At 39.2% G+C, this 27,126-nt stretch overlaps 2 protein-coding genes across 4 annotated transcripts in view; both read left to right on the forward strand.

Moving 5' to 3' along the window:
• Positions 1-2,083: 2,083 nt before the first annotated feature.
• Positions 2,084-27,126, forward strand: part of LOC103720515 (phosphatidylserine decarboxylase proenzyme 2-like) — a 41,176-nt gene continuing 16,133 nt past the window's right edge. For 2 of the 3 annotated variants that reach the window (XM_008810250.3, XM_026809780.2), the window contains exons 1-11: positions 2,086-2,312; positions 2,446-2,525; positions 5,376-5,400; positions 11,333-11,392; positions 11,916-11,984; positions 13,023-13,115; positions 13,224-13,274; positions 19,485-19,568; positions 19,686-19,777; positions 19,961-20,116; positions 20,271-20,355. In XM_008810250.3, the coding sequence (XP_008808472.1) occupies positions 2,118-2,312; positions 2,446-2,525; positions 5,376-5,400; positions 11,333-11,392; positions 11,916-11,984; positions 13,023-13,115; positions 13,224-13,274; positions 19,485-19,568; positions 19,686-19,777; positions 19,961-20,116; positions 20,271-20,355 (990 nt within the window). In that variant the 5' untranslated portion in view covers positions 2,086-2,117. Of the gene's footprint in view, positions 2,313-2,445; positions 2,526-5,375; positions 5,401-11,332; positions 11,393-11,915; positions 11,985-13,022; positions 13,116-13,223; positions 13,275-19,484; positions 19,569-19,685; positions 19,778-19,960; positions 20,117-20,270; positions 20,356-27,126 lie in introns of all 3 variants that reach the window. The other variant, XM_008810253.3, reaches the window with a different exon arrangement.
• On the forward strand, positions 14,698-18,488 carry LOC120113033. The gene is made up of 4 exons (XM_039133530.1): positions 14,698-16,717; positions 16,794-16,924; positions 17,003-17,078; positions 17,177-18,488. The coding sequence occupies exons 1-4, from the start codon at positions 14,986-14,988 to the stop codon at positions 18,418-18,420; spliced, it is 3,183 nt and encodes a 1,060-aa protein (XP_038989458.1). The 5' UTR covers positions 14,698-14,985; the 3' UTR covers positions 18,421-18,488.

The raw sequence follows: 27,126 nt of genomic DNA on the forward strand, positions 1-27,126 counted from the left end.
GAGAGGTTAAACTTGAGCATAAAAAACATTGCACTAATTCATAACTCAAACTATTGGTGATCTAACAATAAAACAACCATTAAAACTGGTGGGGCATTTATAAATTAGAAAATTTCAGCTCAACTGAAACTTTGCAACAAAATAATGGATGCGGTAAATATTTTATATCAGATGATTAGAAACCTAGAGTTTCTGAAAATATTGAATATTAACATCTGCAACCGTTATAAGATGCCGTTGCAGATGGCATAACGTTTCATAAAACAGGAATTCTGGAGCATTTTCGTTATTACGTGCAACTCAAGTAGCCTGTGGTTGCCAAAATAACAGCCATAGAATTTTCCAATTGTGGATACCAAATATCCCAAGCCTTTTTGAACATGTGGTAGCGGAAATGACAAGCCGCCGGATATACCCATTGATGGACCGCTTTCTAAAAGCGGTGGTCGAAGCCACGAATGTGTTGCCGGAAAAAGGCCGCTGCTTCACGACATTTATTTGCTTCTGAAAAAATATAACTTCTATTAAACTACGTATGTCTATAGAAAGGTAAATAGTGCTGCAAACTGAATAACTTTCTTTGTGGTTCACAATTTTGAAGGTTTTATTTGAACAAACTACATGTCCGTGCCTGAGCTCTTGTATGGTATAAGTTTCTAATTTTGTTGGCTGCATTCATATGTGAACTGTTGTTGTACCAAAATAAATAAATAAATAAATAAAAGACCGCTTTCTAAAAGCGGTCATCGAGACAAACGAGGGAGTCATCGACTTAGGTGTTTGGTGGTCTCCTCCAAAAAGAAGATTCCCTAGGCTAGATGTTGAAATGTTCAAACTTTTGTGGATACATCATAAGCCCACTAGTTATTAGTGGGGTGGCCTCCGGGGTGATATGAGAAGATAATTCAAAGAACCAAGTAGAATGCATCATTTGACATAAAAAAAAAAAGGATGGATGGTCCATACGTGGCAATATAAAATGGAAAAGAAAAATGTAAGAGATCATTGGGTCTTGTCATCGCTGAATTCACTGGTCCTATATGCTACTCGGTCTGATCGAATGAATCATGACGAGCGTTGCAAATGTCACATGGAATCATTGAATAAAACGGCGGCAGCATTTGATGGAATATATATTATAGAGATCCAAATCAGGCATCTGAATCTATAATTTTGGTTGAAGAAGATTTTTATAATTACAACTTGGAGATCCAAGTGGTTTGAGGTCTTCAAACCCGCTATCCACATTAATATGGCTAGTCCAATACCTTATTTTTATTTAGCACAAAATCATGCCAAATTTAGTTCATTAGTCCATTGTACACAAAATTTCTTGGTCAAAAATACTGTCATATGGTAATCCATCAAATAAATAAACTCATCATAATACATGCACTTAAAAAAAATTCATAGAGAATAAATATATAGATACATCAATAACTACAATTAGCAGGTGGATATGCAAGAGGATTCTTACCGAAACCACTTGGATGCTTAGGCAATGCATAGATTGGGATTTTCACATTATAATTTTTATATTATAGGTAGTTAAAAGAGAGATCATATCTAATAGCTTAGATCATCAGTGCTCGTGGTTCCAGTTGTTCAGTTAGAATGAGCTTATTTCTACATGTATTTTCCGTTCCTGCATCGAACTTTTTGCGAGAAAATGAAATCACGTTTGAAATTCCTTGACCATTAGAGGTTTGGTATTGTCCTCCCTGGTCTTAGTCTACTCACGTGGGTAGCCATATAGTGGTAACAAAACCTCGTAAAATTATAAATAATCCCAATAGAAAATATATGTAATAGATAAATAAGATATTAATTTAAAGTAATAATTATTTTACTTATAAATTAATGTTATATTTATTTATTACATATCCACCGAACACGTGGCAGGCTATGATTGCATTAGCTAAGAAGTGCGCTGTTCCATTCCAACAGGAATCCCAGAATATCCCATATTTCACGTGTTTCAGATATGAGCGGGTGGCACTCCCGTTATTATTTGCAATGTTAGGGGTTATTTACTAAAGACGGCACCAGCGAGTCAAAGTATTTTATATAAGGCGCTCCCACCCTCGTCTTCAACCACTCCACATCCAGAGACGAGAATGGGCCACGGAAGCTCGCGACCGGACTCCGGCGAGCCCTCCCCGGACGCCGACACCGCCGAGGCTCCCGTGCCGTCCCGCTTCGCCCGGTTCCGCCGCCGGCTCCGGTTTCACCGCTCGGGCTCCGACCAGCTCCCGTTCAAGAACCTCGCTGCCGAGGATTTCGCCGGAATCGCGCGCATCGAGATTATCGGCGTAAGATTCCTCCTTCCCCCCTCCCCCGTTTCTATGTTTCATTTATTTTTTTGTTTTCATGTCCAAGAAACGGTGAAGGTGGTGAGAACTGGAACTTCGTTTCTTTGTAACTCCCTGGTTGTCGCAATGGCAGGCGGAGATGAAGTTTAAGGACCGGTGGCTCGCCTGCTTGTCTTTTGGGGAGCGGACGTATCGGACGGACAAATCGGATCAGTTGAGTATGGAATTTCGTCTTTCTTGCTTTCTTGAATTGGATGATTGAACATGGGAATTTGATTGTTCTTGGTTTCTTGATTTCGTTCTATGCTTCATCTGTGCTGTTCTTGAGTCATTGGAATGTGGAATTTGATCGCTTTTGCTTTATGTATGCCGTTCTTGGATCATTTGGACATAGAATTTTGTAATTCTTGCTTTATTGGTTTCTTTCAACTTCCTCATTTGTGCTGTTCTTGAATCATTTGAATTTGGAAACTTGATCGCTTTCACTTCCTTGATTTGGTTCACATTTTTTTTTCCTGTTAAGTCCTGTTTTTTTGTAATCTACTTCCTGCTGGACATCCGATGTTGTGTTCTTGATGACGAGATACTGAGATACTAGGAAGGAGGACATTAGCTGCGTTTTCTTTTATTATCTGTGTTCTTGACTGTAGATCGAACTCAATCTTGAAGTTTATGCTTGATATCTGGCCGATGATATTAGAACTTAAAATTACATTTAGATGCTATTAAATATCTGAGAATGCGTAATATTACTGTCCTCTAAATTTAGATGAATATATACTCACTGAAGGCAAGCTACCTGTGTAGGCATTGTTCTACATACAATGGTGCTAAAAGGGACTGCACATTGCCCTTATAAAGGGCCACGTGTAATATAATCTTCTTTCGATCTTTTGTGCTACATAAATCTGTCAGGTTCTGTCTTTGAACCTGAGAAATAGACTCATTAATCTCTACCTAAACAGCCTATTGGATGTCGCCCAATTTTTCTCATGGAAAACAATGCTTTCACTAAGATTTCATCTCTTATTATTTATATTTGGTTGTAAAAAGTTGAAGCAGAGATTTGATGCTCTGACTTTTTAAAAGATATTATAGGTCTGTCCTAAAGGTATGTTATACCGTACCGAATTGGGCAATTACATTGTAATCATTTCTCCATATGGTATACCAATTAATGCGCAAAACACTGCCATCTTTCCTACTAAGGCGACTTGCAGTACAGCTAAGATGAATTTATCTGTCAATCTTTATATAGCTATATGAATTTTCAAATTTATAATGATATATGGACTTCCTCTAATGTGTTCATTACAAGAATTCAAGACCTTATCCTACCTGATTTATCCCGGTTGTCTTCAATCGGACTAGAGAAAGATTGGGCCCTTGGACATATCCATGATGTTAGGTCTCTCCAAACCGGGCTGTCCAAATTTTTCCCAATTTGCCCTGACAGGGACGAATTCATGTTCGTTGCATCTCGATGTTTCCCTGAGCACAACTTTTTTAAAATTTATTTTTGTTTTTTCTTCTTTCTTCTTGTTTATAGTGATCATTTGAAACCGATTCAGGACCAGCTCCGATATTAGATGGACTTGGCCAAAGATGGAGATGGGTCCCGGTACCAGGGTTTAAACCCTTGAACTCCATTAGCTAGTTACCTCCATGAGAATGGTATTGAAAATAAAGCTTAAAAGTTTTTGTGGTATAAGGTTGACTAAAGCATCTAATAAAGTAGACAGAAATAACACCAAAGATAAAATTTAGATAAAACCTTCATGTTGAAAATTTGGTCAACTTATTTCATGATATATATTGAAGCAGAACAATAAGTAAATATGAAAATATCCTTACTTTTCCTTATTTTGCATTGGTAGTCCAACAAGCTCCTGAAAGTTTGTGAAGAAGGAAAAATGTCATTATCATGTTTATGTAAACTTTGTTCTAATAAATACTACTTATGAAGGCAATTTCTTCTTTGCGAAACTGATAAGATCTATGAAGATTTTCATCTCAAATGCCTCAATGCTTGATGAATGCATGATGGGCCTCTTTTTTTTTAGAGGAAATGAGCTGGAGCCCAAAAGTTCCATTAAGAGAATCAAGGATTACATCCTCACAAAGAGAAGAACAAGAAAAAAAGCAGAGAAAGGAAACGAAAGAGAAGAGAAAGGAGAGAGGAGAGTGACAAAATACAATCTCTCAAAGAGAAAAAGAAAAGAAAACTAGGGAGGTGCATAACCAAACATAGGCCCGAAAAGAAGACGTAGGCCAGCTTGTATGATGGGCCTTTAAATTGATTTACTTGTTTGGTATTGCAACATCATTTCTAGAGGGTCAATGGCTACTAGGTAATCCATTATAAAATCTGCTCTATTCTTTCATGGTGCCATCTTGGCTTCCACTCTTGAACCCAGGAAAATGAAAATGATGATGATCTGAGTAGTTTCCTCCAAATGTAATTTGGAAATGGAAGATATAGCCAAATAGTTACCCTCTATAACACCCCTCGACTTGAAATGAGTCTATGTAAAAAGGAAGGTGAGTTTTGGCAAAGGATCATCCAAGAGGCACGCAATACAATCCAAAAGCTAAATAATACATGATTGAAAATAGAATTAACTAAATTATATTTTTGGATAAAGCAATGCCTTCTTCTATAGAAGTGTGCAAGTCCGAGAGCACTAAAAAGAGAAATAACCCACATAGTTGAGTATATGTTCTAGCAAAATGCCATTTTTTATTCTTGTTCTAGACTTGTGGACATGGTTATGTTGTCTGAAGCTTAGGTAATACTTTTCAGTGTTTCTATATTTAAAGAAACGAATGTTTGTAATTATCACCGATTCTTGCTTAATTTTTTTTTTATTTTTTTTATGTAATATTATTTGTCTTATCATGAGGCTTTCTTCCTTGGCATCCTTATTGTTGACATTTGTTAGATATTTCACTACTACCACGTAAGGAATTTTCCTTCTCTACTTTCTTTTTTCTTTCTTTTAAGTTACTTCTAACAATTTCCTTTGATCCATATAATGTGATTGTACGTGAGCAATGCTGCAGTACTGAGAAGCCTGTTTGGAGATCAGTGAGTATACTGATGCATTATTGAATTACTAAATTTTCTTCATTCGTTTCTAGCATGAGTGTGATATTTCAATTTATATTTTCTAAATAAATGTCAAATACGGTTAACACACTTACATGCTGAAGTACCTTTTGACTTATTGATGAAATAATTTGTTGACTCTTAATTATGCTTTGTAATTTTCAATATTATCTTCTAAAACATGTCTTATGCTTTGAATACCTTGATTTTATGCCATGATGCATAGTTCTTGTTGGATAAATGTAAGAAGTTATAAGGCTCAAGCATGAGAACTTAGTTTTGCACGTGCAAAGTTGAAAGCTCATGAAAACACTCCATCATTTTTAGTCAAGACAACAGGACTATACCTTGAAAGACTTTGCAAAGCCAATTCATTTTCATCTAAATATTATGTCTTTGCATTGCATCAATCTTTTCAAGAATCAAGAACCTAACATATATATATATATATAAATACTCCTTTTGATCCCTCGGTAATAACTTATCAATCTTTTCAATTGATTTCCATACTAAATGATCCTGCTCCTTTTTCAGTAAGAAATGTCTCAGTAAGAATATACTTTGCCCTAGAGAGCTTTAAGGCTTGTAGCTTTTTCGAAATTTCGTAAAGATGTAGGTATTGAAGCAACTTTGCAAAATATTATTTTGCTAATATTTTTAAATTAGTTGCGAAGTTAGAATGAGAAACATATATTTTGAAAGATATTAACAAATGATTTCTTTTTATCATTTTCTTTTTAATATTTAAACAGTAAATATTTAAAGGTATACATATATAATTTAGTTAAATTTATATGTTATCCTATGTAACCCTATCTCTCTCTTTTTTGTTTTTGTCGAGTCAGATACTTGGATGCCTATTCTGATTCTTGTATCCATATCCAAGCAACACTAGCTCTAGAGACAAATGAAGAAAACACGTGTCTGATAACAAAGTGAACCTAATGATAAACCTTAGACCACCACTGATGACAGCCAATCTTAGCTGTTCTTGCTAAATCAAAGCGTTAATCTTGTAATATTGAGGTTACTGGTGTCTCTTCCAAGTCACTCAATTTTTGTCCAAACTATAGTAGGGATGACAATGGGTTAGGTAGGCAAATACCCGTACTTGCCTCGTTCTCACCTCGGGGCGGGGCAAGGCAGGGCGGGTTCGATGGATTAGGTTGGGTAAAGGCACAAAAAATATTTTTTTGGATACAAATCAAGCAAAAAAAGAATATAAAAATAAATATTGGTACTTCATATAATATTAAACAAAATAAGAATTGTAGACTAAGAAAAGAACTAAGCATCATAGCATGTAACCTTTCACATGTTCAATCTTTCTAACAAGTGGAGCAACTAGGGTAAAGGGTGGAGAGGGGATTTGTAAAGAGTTATATGTATCTGGACCGGGTTTGTTTTACCATTACCTACACCCACCCTGGATCCGCTGTGGGTTGGGTAAAACCCGCCCCGTTAGGGTTGGGTCGAATTGAGTACCCGATGGGGCGGAGTAAATTACCACCCAAATGACAAATGTTATCAGATCGGTCCTTATAAAATGAATCTGCATTTTTTCTTGTGTGGTGATTGATTTTGCTATGTGCTACATTTCATGAATTCTATTGGACATATACAAGATTTTGCTAAGCTTGGCAGTGAGGAATTAAAATGTCTTTGGTTTTGGAGATGTAATGGTATGAGAGCTCTTTTCAAGTGCTTACACCTGCAAGAAGATCAATGTCTTATTAACATGATGTAGGACAACCTAGAGGGCTTAGAATCTTTATGTTATCTTAAGATGTTACAACGCAAAACATGTAAATGAAAACAAACTGAAAGTAAATGATCTTATTTCAATCTAGTGCTCTGTGACTTAAAATTAATGAAGCTTAGATCAGATTTAGATTATTTAAGCAAATGAATCACTTTTCTACTGATAGAAAGCTGAAGTAGGCACATTATTCAAGAAACTATCTACAAAATGAGGTTGCTTGTCCCCTTATGGTCACCTTCAAGTATTGAGAGGCTCTTCAAGTTTAATTCCACTCAGCAATTTGGTTCAAAGATGTCTCTTGATCAGCTGCTAGGAAGCCTTTGGTAGTTTAGGGGATATGATCCAAAGGGTGTGCAAGAACTTAGAGTATAATATATCACAACTCTATGATTTAGGGTTAGGATCAGTTTTTCACTTTCAGAGGAATGAAAGCAAGGTTCGCCGTACTGTTATATATCGTCGTGTACTAGGTACACTGAACTGACCCCTATATCGAAAATACGACATTGTACCAGTAGGATATATGTATGAGGTCTAGTAACACAACGACGAACCTTGGATGAAAGGGTCTGTTTTGATGTTGAGGCAGAAGAAGAGGGTAAAGGAATGGATAAGGTTTACAGCAGATGGCTAACTATAAGGTTTTAAGCAAAGTCCGCCGAACCGGTATCTGGACCCATATCAGTTGGCAGGCAGGTTGGTACGGTACTGGTTCAGTACCGTATCGACACACGGTAAGCTTGGGCGTGCCAGTTCGGAACTAGCACGCTTTTTTTTGAGTTTTTTAAGTTTAATTAATTGACAATCAATCTTTTTCAATTTTTTCAATGATTTTAAGTCTAATTTGATATTTTTTTATGTTTTTTGATGCTTCTATAATCTCGGTTTAACCTATATAATGCATCTTGTTTTTTTAAAGTGATACAAAATATAAAATAATTAGTGAGATGTTGCATGCTACAAGAAGCAATATGAAATATCCTAAACTCAACTAGTGAGGTGAAAATTATAAAATAATACAATCAATTACATATATTTAAAGTATAACATATATACTGATATTTAAAATCTCGTCGAATGGCGATACTTCTCGTAGATTTCCGGATCAACAGTTAGGAGGCACATCGGCCCGCCCTTCTAATCAAACAATGCTATAGTCTTGTATGTTCATCCTATAAGGAACGCATTCTGGGTTATAAGCACTTTCGGATTTCTTGCTGAAGCTCTGGATCTAAGAGGTATCCTCTGACTGATAAAATGGCTCTGAAGGGGCCCATTCGAATAAGCCGGCAGCAAAATTCTGACTTGTAAGATGCCTCAGGCTGAGTAGGATAGTAGCCACTGAAAGATGGCTCGGACGCACCATATCCATATCCATATCCGTATAGGTCATAGGTTGCCTGTGGTTGCAGATAATAGAATCCAATATACGATTCGGAACCTGATACGTCTATGGATCCTATTCCACATGCGAGGTCATCTGCAGCTGTATCGTGTCCTCTTAAATAATATCGGAAAGCCCGTCTTCTATATGCAATCAGATCCTAGCGGGCTTTAGTAGATCGTATATCATGGTCCTTATGCTGTGTAGCATGCATAAACTGAGACTCACCGGTGAATCGAAGACCACCATACGACTGCTTCATAAATGGTGGTCTCATGTTCTCCACTCTCCCTCTGACCAGTAGATCCATGTCCACCAGAATTGTTGCTCCTGGTCTCTGAATCTGAGTGAACTAGCTCCTCCATACTCTCCATGGGGGCTGTAGAAGCCTTTTGTTTTTTTTTGGTATGCTGGGTAGATGTTTTCTTACGCATTGTGCCCCTCGCTGCCTGCTTATCCTTCGTGCCACTCTCTGTCTGCTTACTCTTTATGTCTCTCTGTTTGGCTATGTTGGAAGGACGGATGTCACCCTTCCAACCGAGTCGTTCGGATTGCGTAGTGGCCTCGTCTAAGCATCTTTCGATCATATCTCTTAAAAGATATCTCAGACAAGAAGTCATGTAGTGACCGACTCTTCTGTTCGAAATATATTATATGACATCCATCCTCCAACATAGCCAGGCAGAGAGGGGCACGAAGGGTAAGCAGACAGCTATTCAGCAAACCCAAAAAGAAAACAAAAGGCATCTGCAGCCTCCATGGAGAGTGCGGAGGAGGAACTAGTTCACTCAGATTTAGAGACTGGGAATAACAGTTCTGGTGGCCGTGGATTTGCTGGCTAGAGAAAAAAATGGAGGACATGAGACCATCATTTATGAGACAACCGTGGGATGGTCTTCAATTCATCGGTGAGTCTCAGTTTATGCATGCTACACAGAATAGGGACCACGGTGCATGATCTGGTAGAGCCCACAAGGATCCGATTGCATATAAGAGACGGGCTCCTCGAGGTCATTTAAGAGGAACGATGCAGTTGCAGATGATTTCGCACGTGGAGTAAGATTCATAGACGTATTAGATTCCAAGTTGTATACTAGATTCTATGACTCGCAACCACAAATAGCCTATGACCCATACGGATACGGATATAGATATGGTGTCTGAGGCAACTTTTAGTGGCTACTACTCTACGCAGCTCGGAGCATCTTACGGATCAGATTTTGCTGCCGACTTATTCGGATAGGCCCTTTTAGAACCGTTGTATCAGCCAGATGACATCTCTCAGAGCCAGAGCTTCAACAAGAGATTTGAGAGTGCTTATAACTCAGAGCGTATTCCTTATAGGATGAACATACAAGACTATAACGCCACTTGGTTAGAGAAGTGGGCTGATGTGCCTTCTGACTATGTTAATGATCTGGATATCTATGAGAGATATTGCCACTCGACAAAATTTTGCATATCGGTATGTATGTTGTACTTTAAATATATGTATTTGATTGTATTATTTTATAATTTTTACCTCACTAGTTGATTTTAGAATATTTCATGTTGCTTCTTATAGCATGCAACATCTTATTAATCATTTTATATTTTGTATCACATTAAAACAACAAGCTGTATCATTTAGGTTAAAACAGGATCATAGAAACATCAAAAGACATCAAAAAAAATCAAATTAGACTTAAAATTATTGAAAAAGTTGAGAAAGATTGATTACCAATTAATTAAACTTAAAAAACTCAAAAAAATTCGGTGTGCCGGTTACAAACTGGGACGCCCAAGCGTACTATGTGTTGGTGCGGTACTGGTTCGGTACCGTACCGACCCATCCGCCGATCGGTATGGATCTCGTTACCAGTTCAACGGATCTTGGTTGGAATATAATAATGAATAAATGTAAAGGGCAAATTGCTTGGTGGGTCCTATGAATTGAGAATCCCATTATTAATCCCAAGTAGGACATAATACATGTACCAAAATTCAAGAGGCTTAGACATTTATAAACCATATTATTTAGAACACTTCATCTTGCCACAAGAGATTCCATGTCATGGCTACTCAATGCATACGGAAAAGACCTTGTAATCTTATAAATTTTTTTTTTTAGCAATTTAATATTGTAGATCATGGTTAACATCGTGGCTGTGGTTGTGGCCGTGCACTAATAAAATTTAAACTCTAACCCTTCAATATTACTTGGACATTTTGGGTTTTTCTTAATGTGTCAACCACTTGGGACTAAGGTTTGCCGTATCGGTGTGTACCACCCCATACCAGGCGTATCATATAATATCACTATTGAATCGAGACTCGGTACAGAGGGAGCATATTGAGTCTTGGTACGTCGAATAGACCCCGTACCAGGTGTACCAACATGGTATCAGCACATTACTGGTACATAATCCATTACCATGATTGCAAACTTGGGACACTTTATACTATCCTAATGCCATCATCATCACCTATCTACTTTTGAAATTTCTATGTGAAAGCCATCAAGTGCAATATAAAAGTTAACAACCATTTTATCAAATTTTATAAACTTAAGGAGCATTGTTCTAGCTCATTATTCACTATGTGCACATGTACAAGATACAAGGATGTCCCCGTGTATGATTTTTAGAAAATTCTAACTAAACGCAAAACATGAAAACATTCACACATTAAGTCATTAGTTTTGTTATTTGAGAGACTTTCGCATCTAGTGTACATAGATATCTGAAAAAAATAAAGCTGCTAACCTTTTGTAACTTTTGTTGTAGGAAAAGAAAGTTATATTGGAAAGAAATGGACCTCATATTGCACGCATATCTGTATTTGAGGTATGCTATCATCTTGGAATGGTTAAGGATATTATTCGCTCTACTGCACCTTGACTATCGACAGGCATATTAATTTGGGAGTTTGTTTGGTACTCTGAAAGCAACTGTTGATTGGATTTTTAATGAATGCCTTTGCTGTTCTATACTTAATGCCACTCTAATACTTGTTTACAGCTAACCAATAAAAGTGTGTGAAATGTTTTCATTTGTAATTTTCAACCATCATCTATGCAGTTAGTAACATTTTGAGTCTTTCTTATGAGTGCATTTCTCATTTCCTCCTTTATTTTATAAATTTGTAACTTTTTTGGTTACATAATATATTTGATTAGTTCAGCTCATTTCTTGGTTCTAATAATTAAATAACTGATTTGGCTGCATATAAAAAGCTCATTTCATATTAAAATGTGTTGTTGAAAATAAAGAAACTTATATGTATGTTCACAACAGTAATGTGAAATTTTCAGAGTATTGTATACATGTCATGAATCTTTCCTGTTTTAATATTATCTTTATTTTGTAGACAAACAGATTATCTAGGAACAATCTGGTTGGATATTGTGAAATTGATCTCTGGAAAGTCCTCAGTGAGGTAATATCACTTGATTGTTTTATAATGCATTTTCTAATTCTCTTTTCCCATTGCTTCTTTATCTCTAGATATCATGTTTGCTTAAATGATTGTCTTTCTTTCTTCTTCTCTAATGCCTTCGTCTGCATTTCCTTGGTCCAACATATGAAGTGTCATGATACCTACTACTTTATCTTCCTTAGATTTCATTGCTTTCTTCTCAGTTTTATACTTGCAGTGAAAGTGGGTGGAATTTACCCATACGGAATGATTCACTTTTTGTAATGAATTTTTATTCCAATATTAGCTCTGTTATCTATGTAGGTTTGGTGAGTTCAAGGGAAATAATCATGTCATCTTGATCATTTGTCATGTCAAGACTTTCGACAATGGTAGTTGTAATGGCAAGCATTAAGCACCCTGTTTAGAAAATAAGGCAAAATAGAAAATAATAACAAATACTGTTCTTCATACTTCACTGCTAACAAGTGGCTTTGATTTCTGAGACCTTTTTTTTCAACTTATTTAGCACCATAATTTAACAATAGCCTTGTTATTAGATGCTAAACTGGTGTCCCCATTGTACAAAAAACATAGATATATATACACTCTTTCTCACAACTTCCATCAATATTATGTTAGGCCTATCCAATTCCAAGCCCCTCTCCTTACAAGAGCATGTTTAGATCTTTCCTGTACTGTGCTGTATCATTTTTTATTAGAGAAGGAGAAGTATAGAATATAAAACTACAAGTTATTTTAATTGTTGAGAAAAGGATAATACCAAATTTTGAAATATAAAGACAATTTCTCTGTGGTGATGAGTTCATCAATTGTACAAATAGTTGAACAAAATGTCACTCTGTGTGCATTTCATGAATTGTACAGATAGTTGAACAAAATGTCGCTATATGTGCATCTACTTTGCAACTCTTTGGGATCGTGCCGAATTGTTTTTGGTTTCATTCTTAACTATTCCTTCATTCATTGTAGGTCCTGTTTATTGACCAATTCTCATTGTTATATATTTTTGGGTATTTTTCTTCTTGGTTCTTGCAGGATTCAGAGGATAACCTTGAAGGACTTAGCCTATTAGATCCATCATCTTCCAACACAATAGTGGGTAGCATTTCTATTTCATGTTATGTCGAGGTACATACTTAACAAATCATGTTTCCTCGTTGTTCTTGGTGCTGAATGCAAACTTCTTCCAAAATTATGTAACGGTTCTAACTTATCATGCTATTGACTTTATGGCAGGATCCAATTGAAACAGAAAAAGCCTTTGCACGTCGTGTCTTAGCTGTAGTGGTATCTCCTCCTGTACTCCATGTTTAAGTGGTTTCATGGCTTTTACTTTATTTGAAATTATATGATTTTTGGGCGTCGTCACTAGGACATTTCAAGTTATGACCCAGGATCTCCCCCAAAAAGAGTAGCCATAAGGTTATTAATTAGCGTCCTTGGCCCTGATTAAGTATCCAAGGCCTCCCTAATGTGCACTTGATATAGGACTAGACATATATCTGCGCGGGCCCTCACAAGCTCTAGGCTGTTTAATCTCTGATGTTTGTGCTAGGGCAAGGATCTAATCTCAAACACCATACCGATTCATGGTCATCCCTGAAAGAGCTTGTGCTGTAGTGACCACTAGCCACATTATCCATGGTTCAGTCAGCTATACTACCATACCATTTGTAACAATTAACAACCCAGGACCTTACCTAAAAAGACTAGCTAGAAGGTTATTAATCAAATCCGTGGCCCTATTTAAGTACCCAGTAACCCAAGACCTCCCCAAGCACACCCAATATGGAACTAAACACACAACTATGGGGTCCTCACAGTTTCTCTCTTAGAAATTCTGTTAGCAACTTCTAGGTGATGGATAATTTTGGTAACAACTAGTATACACATCAGCAAGCTGGATTAACATTATGTTCTTGCTCCCCGCCCTAAAGAGTGGAGACATGTACCCAGGGTCTGCTGAACCGACCTGAACCGGTCGGTTCAGCCCGAACCGGACCGGTACCGACTGGAACCGGTCCGGTTCCAGTGTGGAAATCGGTTCCGACCCAATATGGGTCGGAACCGATGGTTTCGATCACGTACCGGTGCGAACCGAGGCGGTTCGCACCGGTACATGCCCATACCGGTGCGAACCGCTCGGTTCTCACCGGTACGTGATCGAACCGATGCGAACCGAGCCGGTTCGCACCGGTTCGGTGCTGGCAATGAGGTGCCAGCGCTGTGGCACTATGATAGTGCCACAGCACTGGTTCAAAGTGCCTCTGAGGCACTTTGAAAGTGCCACACTGTGGCACTTTCAAAGTGCCACAGTGTGCGGCACTTTGAGTTTTCAAAGTGCCGTTTTGTGCGGCACTTTGAAAACTCGAGGTTTAAATTTCTGTTTAGAAGGGTAATGCGGCCGAAAGTGCCGCTTTGTGCGGCACTTCGCGCGGCACTTCGAAAGTGCCGCGCTGTGGCTCACAGTGGCACTTTTCAAAGTGCCACAGTGACCCAACGGTTGGCTATAAAAGCCAACCGAATGCTGAAGGCTGAAGCCACAAGTGCATGAGCTTAAGAGTTAAGACTAAGTGAAGGAAAGGCAAAGAGAAAGGAGGAGGAAAAGAAGAGAAAGGAAAAGACAAAGGCATGAAAAAAAATTAGAAAGGTCGGAGAGCATCGTTTTTCTTGAAGGAAAATCCAGCAAAAACAAAATAAGGTAAAATTCCCCTACATTGTTTTTTTAATATTTCATTTAAATTGCTTAAAAAAATTAAGTCAAAAATTGCCAAAAATTAGGAAATGATTCAATGATTCCATTTCGTTTTGAAATTTTTATATGTTGTTGATATATAATTTAATTTAATTGCCAAAAATTAGGAAATGATTCAATGATTCAATGACATTAACTGTTTTTTACAGAATTTATATAATTTATAATTTAATTAATAAATTTAAAAATTAATTTTTAATTACAAAAAAATAAAAATTGAAAAAAATTAATGTGGTCGTAGGAATGGAGCCATCAAGGAGAGGGCAACCCCAAGAGCGTAATATTGGCTGGGAGCATGGGAAGATGCTCGGTGAACGTCACCAGTTTCAGTGCAATTATTGCCACAAGTGCTTCAAAGGAGGAGGAGTAACCAGATTAAAGCAGCACTTAGCCGGTAATTCTCGTGAGATATCTGCATGCTCGGAGTGCCCACCGACGACCCGTCAGCTGATGAGGAAAAACCTCGCTGAGATCAAAGCAGCCAAGGAGAGGGCTGCCAAGCAGAAAGCGGAGGTGGAACGCCAAGCTGCAGAAGCACCTTCCTATCATTTGATGGAGTCACAGGAGGCCGAGGGTCCAGATGAGGAGGAGGCACAGATCCAGGCTGCCATGCGGGCGAGTCTGGATGATCGATGGCAGCAGGAGGAGGTGGCGAGGCATCGGGCTCGATTTGGGCCCTCGTTTTTTGAGTCGGGCGCCGGTTCTGGTGGAAGCAGACAAGATCCAGAGTTTCAAAGGACAACATCAGTCAGGGAGGGCGAGGGCAGAGGACGTAGCCGGATTGCATCTATCCTGGGTGGTTTTGGTAGCCGAAAGAAGTCTTTCGGAGGGATTCCACCAGGTGCGTCAATCCATGATGTAGATCCGCATGCCTTCCCCAGAAGAGATTCGAAGCAGCAAAGAGTAGACACAATGTGGAAGAAGGAGAAGAAGAAGGATATGTGGCGAGCTATTGGATCCTGGTTCCACTTCAGCCACATTCCAGCAAATGCTGCAGACAATACATACTACAAGTCTGCCATTTCTGCCATACAGACTGCCGGTCCCGGTGTTGATCCTCCAGGTCCGAGGGACATCTACGGTGAGCTTCTTGACAACAATAAGGAAGAGCTAGAGAATTGGATTGGTTCATATAAAAGCAAGTGGCCCACATATGGGCTCACTCTGATGTGTGATGGTTGGACCGGTCCGACAAAGCGGGCCATCATCAACTTTCTGACATACTGTGATACGAAGACCTTCTTCCACAAGTCAGTTGATGCTTCGGATAAGGTGCACAACGCCTCATACATCCTCAGACTTATGGAGGAGGTGATTGATCAGATTGGAGAGGAGAATATCGTGCAGGTCGTCACTGATAACGGACCGCAATATAAGTTGGCCGGGCAGGTCTTGATGGAGCGGCGACCACAAATTTTCTGGACCCCATGTGCTGCACATTGCATCGACCTCATCCTGATGGATATTGGAAAGATCCGTAGGGTGCAACATACGGTGGAGATAGCCCAACGCATCACCAGGTATATTTATAGCCATACTTGGGTTCTTTCATTAATGAGAAGGTATGCAGGGGGAGAAATTCTTAGACCAGGAGTCACACGGTTTGCTACGAATTACATTGCACTTGATAGCCTTATCGAGAAGAAAGGAGCCCTACGTCAGATGTTTGTTAGTCCCGAGTGGCAGGAAAGTAGATATGCCCAGGCCGGCACTGAAGGAAGCAGGATGGAAGACTTGGTAAGCAGGCAGTCATTCTGGCAGCGGGCCAATGCGATAGTCAAGGCTATCAAACCATTATATGAAGTGCTGCGGGCCGTGGATAGCGAGAGGTATCCCCAGATGGGCTTTTTGTATCACATGATGGAGAAGGCAAAGGCTCAGATCATGGAGGCAGATGTAGCCCATGTCCAGGAGTACATCGACATCATTGAGCGGCGGTGGGGAGCCCAAATGGGTAGGGATTTGCATCTAGCAGGTAAGCGATAATATTGATAATTATACTGATTGATATATTTGTATAGTTATACTAAGATGGTGTCATCTATGTGCAGCATACTATCTGAATCCCCGGTTTCAGTACGAGAGTGGAATTGGTATGGATGATGAACTTCTTCATGCTTTGCGTAATGTTATTTATAAGATGGAGCCTGATCCAGAAGTCGCCGCGTTATGTATAGAAGAGGTAACTATGATTTAGTAACATATGTAAATATATCAGATCTTATATTATTGACATACTACAACAAGCTTCTTTCCACAGACCAAATTATTTAGAGAGGGTAGCCACAGCTTTGGACAACGACCAGCTGTCGTGAGCAAGACAACTATGAATCCAGGTACAATACAAATCTGCAAGACATTTTTGCATCTGAATTATCTTCAACTATGAGGCCATCATATATATAAAATGTAATTATCTTCAATATTTTTGCAGCTGAATGGTGGATTCATTTTGGCGGATCCGCAAAAAATCTTAAGCGGATAGCTATCCGGATTCTCTCCCAAACGGTCTCCTCGACTGGCTGTGAGCGCAACTGGTCCACCTTCGGCCTCATCCACAGCAAACAAAGGAACCGTTTGACACAAAAGCGCCTCAACGACTTAGTTTATGTGCACTACAATCTACGGTTGAGGCTAAAATGCATTCAAGAGGAAGTGGAGCTCAAGTATGCAGATCCCATCTATAGAACTTTTACAGATGATGATGATAATCCTATGCTCGACTGGCTTGCGGCCCAGCAGCAGGAGCCCGAGCTTGATGAGCCGGGATCACCTCCACGACCAGCCAGTATCATAGCCACCGAGGCTATGGTCGATCCACAGCAATGGGCTGAGCGCAACATTCCACGCACTCCTACAGCTGATATGACGTGGCTAGAGGGGAGCCAGTCACCGCATGACTGGTCCGATGCTCCGGTTCAGAGAGATGATCCTCTCATGCGAGGACGAGGACGAGGACGCTCTACTACCCAGTCGACTCGATCAGGAGGGCGTCAATCCCAACAAACAAGAAAAGGAAAGGAAAGGGCTCCAATGGAGAGTGTCGAGGAGGAGACTTGGACCAGCAGCGATGAAGATTCTGGTGGTGATGGATCTACTAGCCATGGAGGAAGTGGAGGACAGTATGGTACTAGTTATGAGACACAGCCGGAGGGAGGTTTTCGATACACCGGTGAGTCTCAGTTTACACATGCTACACAAGATACGGACCACGGTAGGCCGTCTGATATAGGCCGGTCAGATACCATTGCATATCGAAGAAGAGCTCCTCGAGGTCGTTCAAGAGGCCAGGATGCCGCTGCAGATGACCTTCCATATGGAGTCGAATCCATTGATGTATCAAGTTCCGAGTCTTCCTATTATCCGCGGCCTCAGCCAGCCTATGGATATGGTGCATCAGAGTCATCTTCCGGTAGCTACTATCCTGCGCAGCCCGGAGGATCTTACGGATCGGATTTTAGTGCCGGCATATTCGGATGGGCCCCTTATCAAGACACCTCTCAGAGCCAGAGCTTCAGCGAGAGATCCGAGAGTTCTTATGATCCAACGCGCATTCCTCGAGGATTGAGCATACAAGACTACAATGCTGCTTGGTTAGAGGGATGGGTTGATCTGCCTCCATATTATGCTGATGATCCAGATATTGACGAGAAGCATCGCCATTCGACCCGATTTTAGATATTCGAGAGTGATTTAAACGTATGTAATTGATTGCATCTTAATTTGAAAATTTTTTATGTTCTTCATCTCATTATTTGAATCATTTGGAAGTAAAAACATCCAAAAAACTCCAAAAAAAAAAAAAAGACGATGGGTCGCTAAATGTACCCTATCGGTACGGCCTCGGTTCGGCTCGGTTCGGCAACGGTACCGTACCGATACCGGAGCCGACCGGTACGTCGGTACCATCGGTACCGCGAACCTTGCATGTACCTAAAATATTAAGAGATACATGGTATCTTTCAACAGCCATATCACTGAAGTGATTTTTAACTTCTTGTTTCTCATGCTTCACTGGCATCAATGCTATTCAAACTAAAAATGTGTCATCTCACTTCATGCATGTGATCGGATAATTTTAATGGTTGAATGGAGCATCAAGCTAGTTGTTCCTATTGGTGAAATGACCCAATATTTTTGGTTGCTTTAGGTCAGTATGCATGGGGATCTATTATTATTTTTTTTCCACTTCACTGATTGCCTTAAATTTTTTACATAAGATTGAGAAATGACCAAAATAATTCTTTTGTGGGTACTAGGGTTATTTCACCAAGAGGAAATTGTTAGATATTTTTTCTGAAGAATTATAACTATATGCTGTATATTTTCATGTTTCATAGATGAGATTCTTACTTTTTTCGCAGCATCGTTTCACATTAGTCATGATATGTATTCATGTTCTTCCTCATCACTAGGGTATTACCCTTGGGTTCATAGAAAGTAAAGAAGAATGGTTTGGTGCAAGGATTGTTAACAAAAAGCCAGTTCTATGACAAAAAGATCTGTGAGAGTAGGTTGATTCCAGGGTAAAACGAAGCCTGAACTGGAGTCCGGGATAGAAGAGTTGAACTGTAGGGTGTTTTCAATGCTTAAATAGGTCGAAACCCAAAACCAAATGTCCAACAAAAATTTGTTACGGACTGTGACTTTATGATTTTGCATGAGGTAATAGAACCAACCAAGGCATTTATCCATTTTTGCAAATGTTGCACTATTCTATGACACATGGATTTTGATGACAGGACTACAATGAAGATGGCAAGCTCTCATATTCCGAGTTCACTGAATTGATCAGTGCATTTGGCAATGAAGTGGCAGCATCCAAGGTCTAGGCCTAGGCATCTTTATTTTCTTGTAGTTTCTCATACACATGCCATTGTCTCTTCTTTTTTATAGAATTTAAATAAATAGTAATATCTATTCTTTTTTTTTCAATTAATTAGAAAGAAGAGCTATTCAAGCAAGCAGACAAGAATGGTGATGGTGTTGTTGACATGGACGAGTTAGCAATTCTTCTATCTATTCAACAAGAAAAGTAATGATTTCGAGTTTAAACTGACATCCATGTGACATTTTTTTTCCTTGCTTTCAAAAGTGATATCTTTTTCCCGAAGCTTCACTTGTGGTGGATTGAATAGTTGAAATTATCAATGTCTTATATTATCATAATTCTTCTATTGCTTTCTGGATGACTTAACATAATTTATGATTATTGCAGAGAATCACTTATCAGCAACTGCCCCGTCTGTGGCGAGAACCTTGGGAAGTATGACAAGATGAATGATATGCTACATATGACATTGTGTTTTGATGAGGGAACTGGAAATCAGTCTATGACAGGAGGATTTCTAACAGATAAGCAGGCTTCATATGGGTGAGATATTTATATTGCTCTTGCACATAATGATTCTCTTTTCAATCTTACCCTTGTTAGGAAATGATCAGTGACTTCAGTCTATATGCAAATGAATTGCCTGTGTCCTTAGTAACTTAGAAGAAGCAATATTGTATCGTTTTCCTGTTTCCAGGTGGATGTTTAAACTTAGCGAATGGGCCCATTTTGCATCTTATGGCATTGGCCTGAAGTCTGGATCAAGTGCCTCGCATATTTTGGTATGCACTGCTTCATTTCTATATATGTTTGATTTGTGATAATCACTATTGTGATGGAAAAACATTTAAGTACAGAGGCTGGGCAGTTCTCTGATGTACTTTTGTGCTAAATAGAACCTAATTCTCTAATTCATCCATATCTCACCTGACTGCCTGATCCTATACTTTCTCAAATTCTACCCAGTTCACTAGCATTATAGGGTTTGTTCATATTTTTCTTTTACCTTTTTCTTTGATTGGATATTCTATTCAATGTTTTTTCCTTTCAATCGGACCTGATATGCGGAGAGGGAAGAGTACAACTTTAAAGGTCGACACAAGTGGCTTCATTTTTTCTTTCATTGAAATTTGATTTGCTGACTCAATTGGAAAAATCCTCTAAAAGTTTTGAACTTCAGTCATTGCCAGTAAGGTCGTGGTTCATCTCTTTGGTTCTTGGTCTAGGTCGATATGCCTTATCATATTCCTTTTGATTATATTCCTTTAAAGTTTGTATTATTTGGCTACATATTCATCCATCATGTCTTCTCTTTGTCCTTTGCACTTTTTTTATACCTATATTTGCCTCTCAATGTGGTGCCTTAATATTTATCATTAATGCAATGTTTTAATTCTATTTGTGATCAATGACAACCTAAAGATATTTCTTCCATGTTTTGGACTATATCTATCTGGATTTAGATTTTCAGGTCTCAAGATGTCAGCAGAGTTGTATTTGAACCTCTCAATCTGCTAGCTTTCTGTTCTGTTAGCATATGGGTGAAGTTTTCGTAGTTCTTGTATGCTTGTCACCTCATTTTATAATTTCTTTTCTAGAGCTTGACATCAGCCCTCCTCAAATGTTAAAACATATACTTAAATTCTCTACCTACTTCATTTTCTAAACAAATCATGCATCTCCTACTTCTTCTGTAGTTCTGATGGATTAGCAAGTTATGAACTTTTTGTGCTCTGTAATTTTCAAAAGAAGGGAATCACATCAAATCATATTTTGGTACCATATATTTTCTTCTTTTTCTTTTGTTACACTGTACCTTTTCTTCTTCACCTTTTTTTTTCTCATTATCTTTGCCTTGGAAATCTGTTTTGTTTCTCTGAGGTCTTCAGAATCAGTTGTGATTTTTCTGATGTGTCTGTAAGGCTTCGGTAATGTTACGGGTCCAAGCTTGAAATGAGTGCAAGGTAATTTTTTATCCATTATAGACGTACCACAACCAGGAATATTCCTGGTTTAAGATCAGTGGCTTATTTTAGGACTGGTAATAGGTTGTAAAAATGGCACGATTTAGTTATATTACTCTATTGTAACTTTTGTATTTCCCTCAAGAAAATAGAAATAGAAATTTTAATTTGTTGCAAATAATTGAAATAAAAAAAATACAATAAAGGTAATGTTCGTAATATGTCAACTTTGGTCACCTGTGGGGTCAGGATCATATATATAGTTGTGGGTGACCAATTCCTGTTATATGGCTTATTTTTTGGTGAGGATCATATTCATCTTTGCACACCCAACCCACACCCTTTCATCCTCTCCTCCACCCAAGGTAAGCCGAATGGGTATCGGTAGGCGTATCGGTCGGCGCGCGCGCGGCGCTTTGTGGACAACGCCATAGCACGCTGCGGCATTAAAAATTGCACAAAGTGCCCTAAGGCATAACGGTGCGAACCAGTCCGGTTCTCACCAGTACGGTTCTCACCAGTACAAGGTGGTACCATGCTTGTACCAGTACGAACCTCCGGTTCGCACCAGTATGTCCTTCGTACCACTTGGTTCCGGCCCTATAAGGGCCGGAACCGTTTTCTATTGCTGTACCGGACCGGTCCGATACAGGCCGGTTCAGCATACCATGCTTCCATCTTTTATAATTTCTTGGTTCAAAGTACTGAGGGCCGGAACCGTTTTCTACTGCTATACCGGACCGGTCCGATACAGGCCGGTTCAGCATACCATGCCTCCACCTTTTATAATTTCTTGGTTTAAAATACTGGGTGACTATTTTTGGAAATTCTGACTCCTCTTTTCTTCTTATGTTTCCTGTGGCTATCTTTTAGCTATTCCGAACATGATATAGTTGCTGCCTAGGTTGCTGGTAATTAATTTTTGGTTTTTATATTTTAGCTAACATATTTGTACACTGTGATACCAAGTTTTACCAACCTTGTCTTCCCTCTTTCTTTTCTGGTTTTCAACAAATGTTCTGGAGCTTGTGATTGTTCGTAATGTCTTCTGTCATAATGAACTATGATATAAGCTAGCTTTTATCTTATCAATTCTTAATTTTCATGTTACTGTCGCACATGGTCTGCCGTATCAGTCCGTACCGGCTGGTACGGGCCGGTACGTACCGGTCCGACCTGGGACCGGTACCAAATCAGCGTGGAATCCGGTACCGGTAGTTTATTGTTGAAGAATCGGTACGGAACCGGTACGGGACCGATTCGGACCGGTACGAGACCGGTACGCCATCGGTACGCCACCGGTTTGGACCGATACGCCACCGGTACGAACCGGTACGGGACCGGTTTCGTACCGGTCCGGGCTGCCACCGATACGCCGATCGGTACCGGTACGGCGGATCTTGCTGTCGCATGTTTACCTGTTTTTTCATTGATATCGTGGAGTTTGAAATAGTTTATTGTAGATTTGTAGTTATATCATATTTTTGGTTGTGATTTAAGCCAGCTCTGATATTCTCATTTTTATCATTTTATGTTATTTTCGATTGTTTACATGGTTTCTGGTAGTTATAATGCAGCTTGAGCTTGTTCCTTGAAATTGTAATCATATATTTGTGTGAATTAAGCCAACTCCTTTCTCCTCCTATATCATGTTATCAATTTATCGTATTTGTGCTGCCGCACATGTTGTGGGTCCCATACTATGGGTCTCAAAACCCAATATAAGTTTTGTCGCAGGAAAGTTAGATGTTAGTTAATTTTAGAAAATTTAATTTTTGTGTACTTTTTTTGAAGAACTTTTGATTTTATTAGGAAGGTTAGTATTTAGGATCGTAGTCTGCCATACTGCCCCGTACTGCCTGATACAGGGCGTGCCATACCATACCGAGAGAAACTCGGTACGAAACTCAACTTTGTGTCAGTACAAGCCTCGTACCATCCCGTACCAAGCCATACCACCTTGTACCTTGGCATACTGATATGTACAGAGGCATACCGAGGTGCGTACCGATCCGTACTGAAGCGTACCAGCCTATATCGGGCGTACTGAGATAAAAATTAAAAAATATGGTTAAAGAGTTATTTCACTATAAAGTATATACTGCATCATACCAAAAAAAAGGTAAGGTATCGATATGGTACCTGGTACCGAGATTGTGGGGCTTGGTTAGGATTCTTCGAATTAAAATAGGACTTGAAATTTCATATTGGAAAGTTGAAGAGAGTTCTCTTGCACTACTTATAATATTTCCATTGCGGCTCCTCTTGTAATCATACTTGAGAAGTTGAGATACTTGAGATCCTTGAGTTATTGATTAATGAGAGTCCTTTGTTGGTTTTATCCTTCTCTCCATTCTCTCTCCTCCATTTTGGTGGATTTTAAGGATTTACGAATAAGCATGTGGGAGATGTATCCTTGGAGTGGTCGACAAAGATGGTGTTTTCGGCCTTAGAAGAGAGTGATCCATCTTTGCTCCTCTTCCAACTACCATTAGCCCCTTTGTGGTATGTGCCATAGTAGGATTTCTACCTCGCCACAATTGGTTGCGCCGACATACCTTTCCTCTTTCAAGTTTTCAGTCCAAGTTCAACACTTTTCGGCATCAATTGGTATCAGAGGTTTCAAGATGCCGCCCACCGCTGCAATGTCGAAGAGTGTTGAACATGAGCAAGATTTGTGAGACTTCAAATTAGATGAATTGCGCTATCAGCTTAAACAACTTTGACAAGAAAATCAATAGCTTTGTTTAGAAAATCAATAGCTTTGTCAATGATGAGCAACATTAATACCAGCATTGCCAAGGTTCCAATCACTACTCTAATAGAGAGCCCTTTAATAATGAAAACGAGTGTTCCAATAAAGAAATGGAGGATGTCAATCTGTTACATAATAGAAAAGTATCTTCATCGAGTGAAAAAGATACTCAGCACCAAGGTCCGCCGTCCGATCGTTCTGACATACCGGTGGGCACTGGTACCGGTTTGGTACCGGATCGGACCGGTACAGACCGATGCCGTATCAATACCACTGGTTTGGCTTGGTTCACGCATCCAAAAGCCCCAAAAAAATTTGGAACCGGTATTGGCCGGTACCGATTTTTAACACCGAATTGGACCGGTCAGAGCCGGTATCAGTTCGGTATGGGCTAAACCAGCCGGTACGGGCTGATTCAGCATTCAATGCTCAGCACTAATGTGAACGAAGACCACATTGCAACCTTTGTGACTTCGGTATCAAAAGAGATATCCTCGACTTTGAGTTGCCAGCAACCTGACGAGTTCATTGATTGACTCCACACCGTTGAATGTGTCTTCAAGTTTAACAAAAATTTCCGACGATCGACATATAAATTGAGTCGGCATCAAGTTTAAGAAATTTTGTGAAAAAATTTGAAGCGACGATGTGAGCATGAAGGATGTGGCATGATCTGAACATGGGATAAGATGCATCACGAACTCAAATGTAAGTTCTTTCCGAAGATTATCGCTAAAATAAATTTCTTAAACTTCACAATGTTCGGCAAGGGAACTTGACCGTAAAAGAGTATACAATGGAATTCGAGCAACTTCTCATGGCATGCAACATCAAGGAGCCAGAAGAGCAAACTATAGCATTAAATCTTGGAGGATTGAAGCCTGAAATTGAGTAGGTCTTGCAACTCAACCCTCTTGGATGTTGAACGACGTGAAACAATTAGCAACAAAAGTTGAGAAGCAGCAACTAAGAACAAGTAAATTCATGCTTTCCAAGATATATAGATGGAGCATCCAATCGGGGAAGTTCGGTATTGAAAACGTCGGCACCCTCCAAGTTCAACATGTCCTTAGCATCAATTGGTATCATAGGAAATGCCTAACACCGTTATTAAGGATTCAATTGATCATGCTTCATTAGGGGAGCAGATTATGCTTGGTGCTCTAAAGGATGCGAATGATTCTTCTTTGCCTACAGTCTCTTCACCAAGTGATATAAAAGAATTAGGAGATTTAGCTTCATAAGAAGAAAAGATACCAAGTACAAAGAAGAAAAAAAATGATTTAGATTCTGCAACAAAGGACAAACCAAGTATTATGAAGGACTTAGGTGATCTAGCTTCTTTAGACAAGGCCAAACAACATTCAGATATATCGAAGGCTACTTTGGCTGGTTTGGAAGAATAGAAGCCTCAACAAACAATTGGAAATGGTTCAGGCGTTCAACAGTTGAAATTAGAGAGAAAACAGAGAGTAGTAGAAAAGAATCCCTTAGCAATGATGAGAAGAATTGTGACTCAACTACAACAAATGATGATCATAACATAGGCAGGTTAAAATGTGCTGCAATTACAGTACTCTTAGCTACTGCTGTGAAAACTAAGCTTCTTGCCAAACAAAAAGAAGACCGAGATTCAAAGGCAAGTCCTCTCCAACTAGGGGAGTATGATGCTGGAGCGCCTAGGATGCAGATGCGGCTGCACAAGTCGCAGGTCCCTTATGCAGCCGCATAGGTCACGGGTCCCTTATGCAGCCGCACAAGTTGCTGGAGCGCCTAGATTTTGTTTTGTTGGGAAAGTTTGATGTTAGTTAATTTCAAGGAGTTTAATTTTTGTGTACTTTCTTTTTGACGACTTTTGATGTTATTAGAAAAGTTAGTAGTTATAGTTCTTCGAGTTATAATAGAATTTGGAATTCCATATTGAAAAGTTGAAAAGAGTTTTCTTGTACTACTTATAGATACTCCCATTGGGGCTCCTCATGTAATCATACTTAAGATCAAGGTTCGACATCTCAGTACTGGCTTCTGTACTGGTGCCACACTAGCACTATGTCGATACGGTATGGTATAGAGTTTTTTTGGCGTACCAAGTGTCGGTGCGCCATCCGTACCGGGTACCGGTATTGAACTGGTATGGTACAGTATATTCTGTATCGTCCGGTTCAGGCTGGTACGGCGAACCATGCTTAAGATACTTGAGATCCTTGAGTTATAGATTAGTAAGAGTTTCTCTTGTGGGTTTTATCCTTCTCTCTATTTTCTCTCTCTCCTTTTGGTGGATTTCTAGGGTTTGCGAGTGAGCATGAGAGATTTTTGGTGTAACATTTAGGAGCTCGAAGAGCGAACTATAACATGATATCTTTTAGGATTGAAGCCTGAAAAGAATCCCTTAGCAATGACGAGAAGTATTGTGACTCAACTGCAATAAATGATGATCATAACATAGGCAGGTTCGGACGTGCTACAGTTACTGTACTCAGTTGTTTCTATAAAATCTAAGCTTCTTGTAAAACAAAAAGAAGACCTAGACTCGAAGACAAATCTTCTCCAGCTCGGGGAGTATGATGTCAGAGTGCCTAGGACGCACATGCCACATGGGTCGTGGGTCCCATGTGTATGGATCTCGGAACCCAACATGAGTTTTGTTTTGTTATGAAAGTTTGATGTTAGTTAATTTTAGGGAGTTTGGTTTTTGTAAACTTTCTTTTTCAGAACTTTTGACGTTATTAGGAAAGTTAGTAGTTATGATTCTTCGAGTGAGAATAGCACTTGGAATCCCAAATTAGAAAGTTGAGGAAAAGATTCCTCTTGTACTACTTATAAATACCCATTTG

Source organism: Phoenix dactylifera, chromosome 14 (genome assembly GCF_009389715.1).
Source record: "Phoenix dactylifera cultivar Barhee BC4 chromosome 14, palm_55x_up_171113_PBpolish2nd_filt_p, whole genome shotgun sequence".
In the NCBI taxonomy this organism is placed as follows: domain Eukaryota; kingdom Viridiplantae; phylum Streptophyta; class Magnoliopsida; order Arecales; family Arecaceae; genus Phoenix; species Phoenix dactylifera.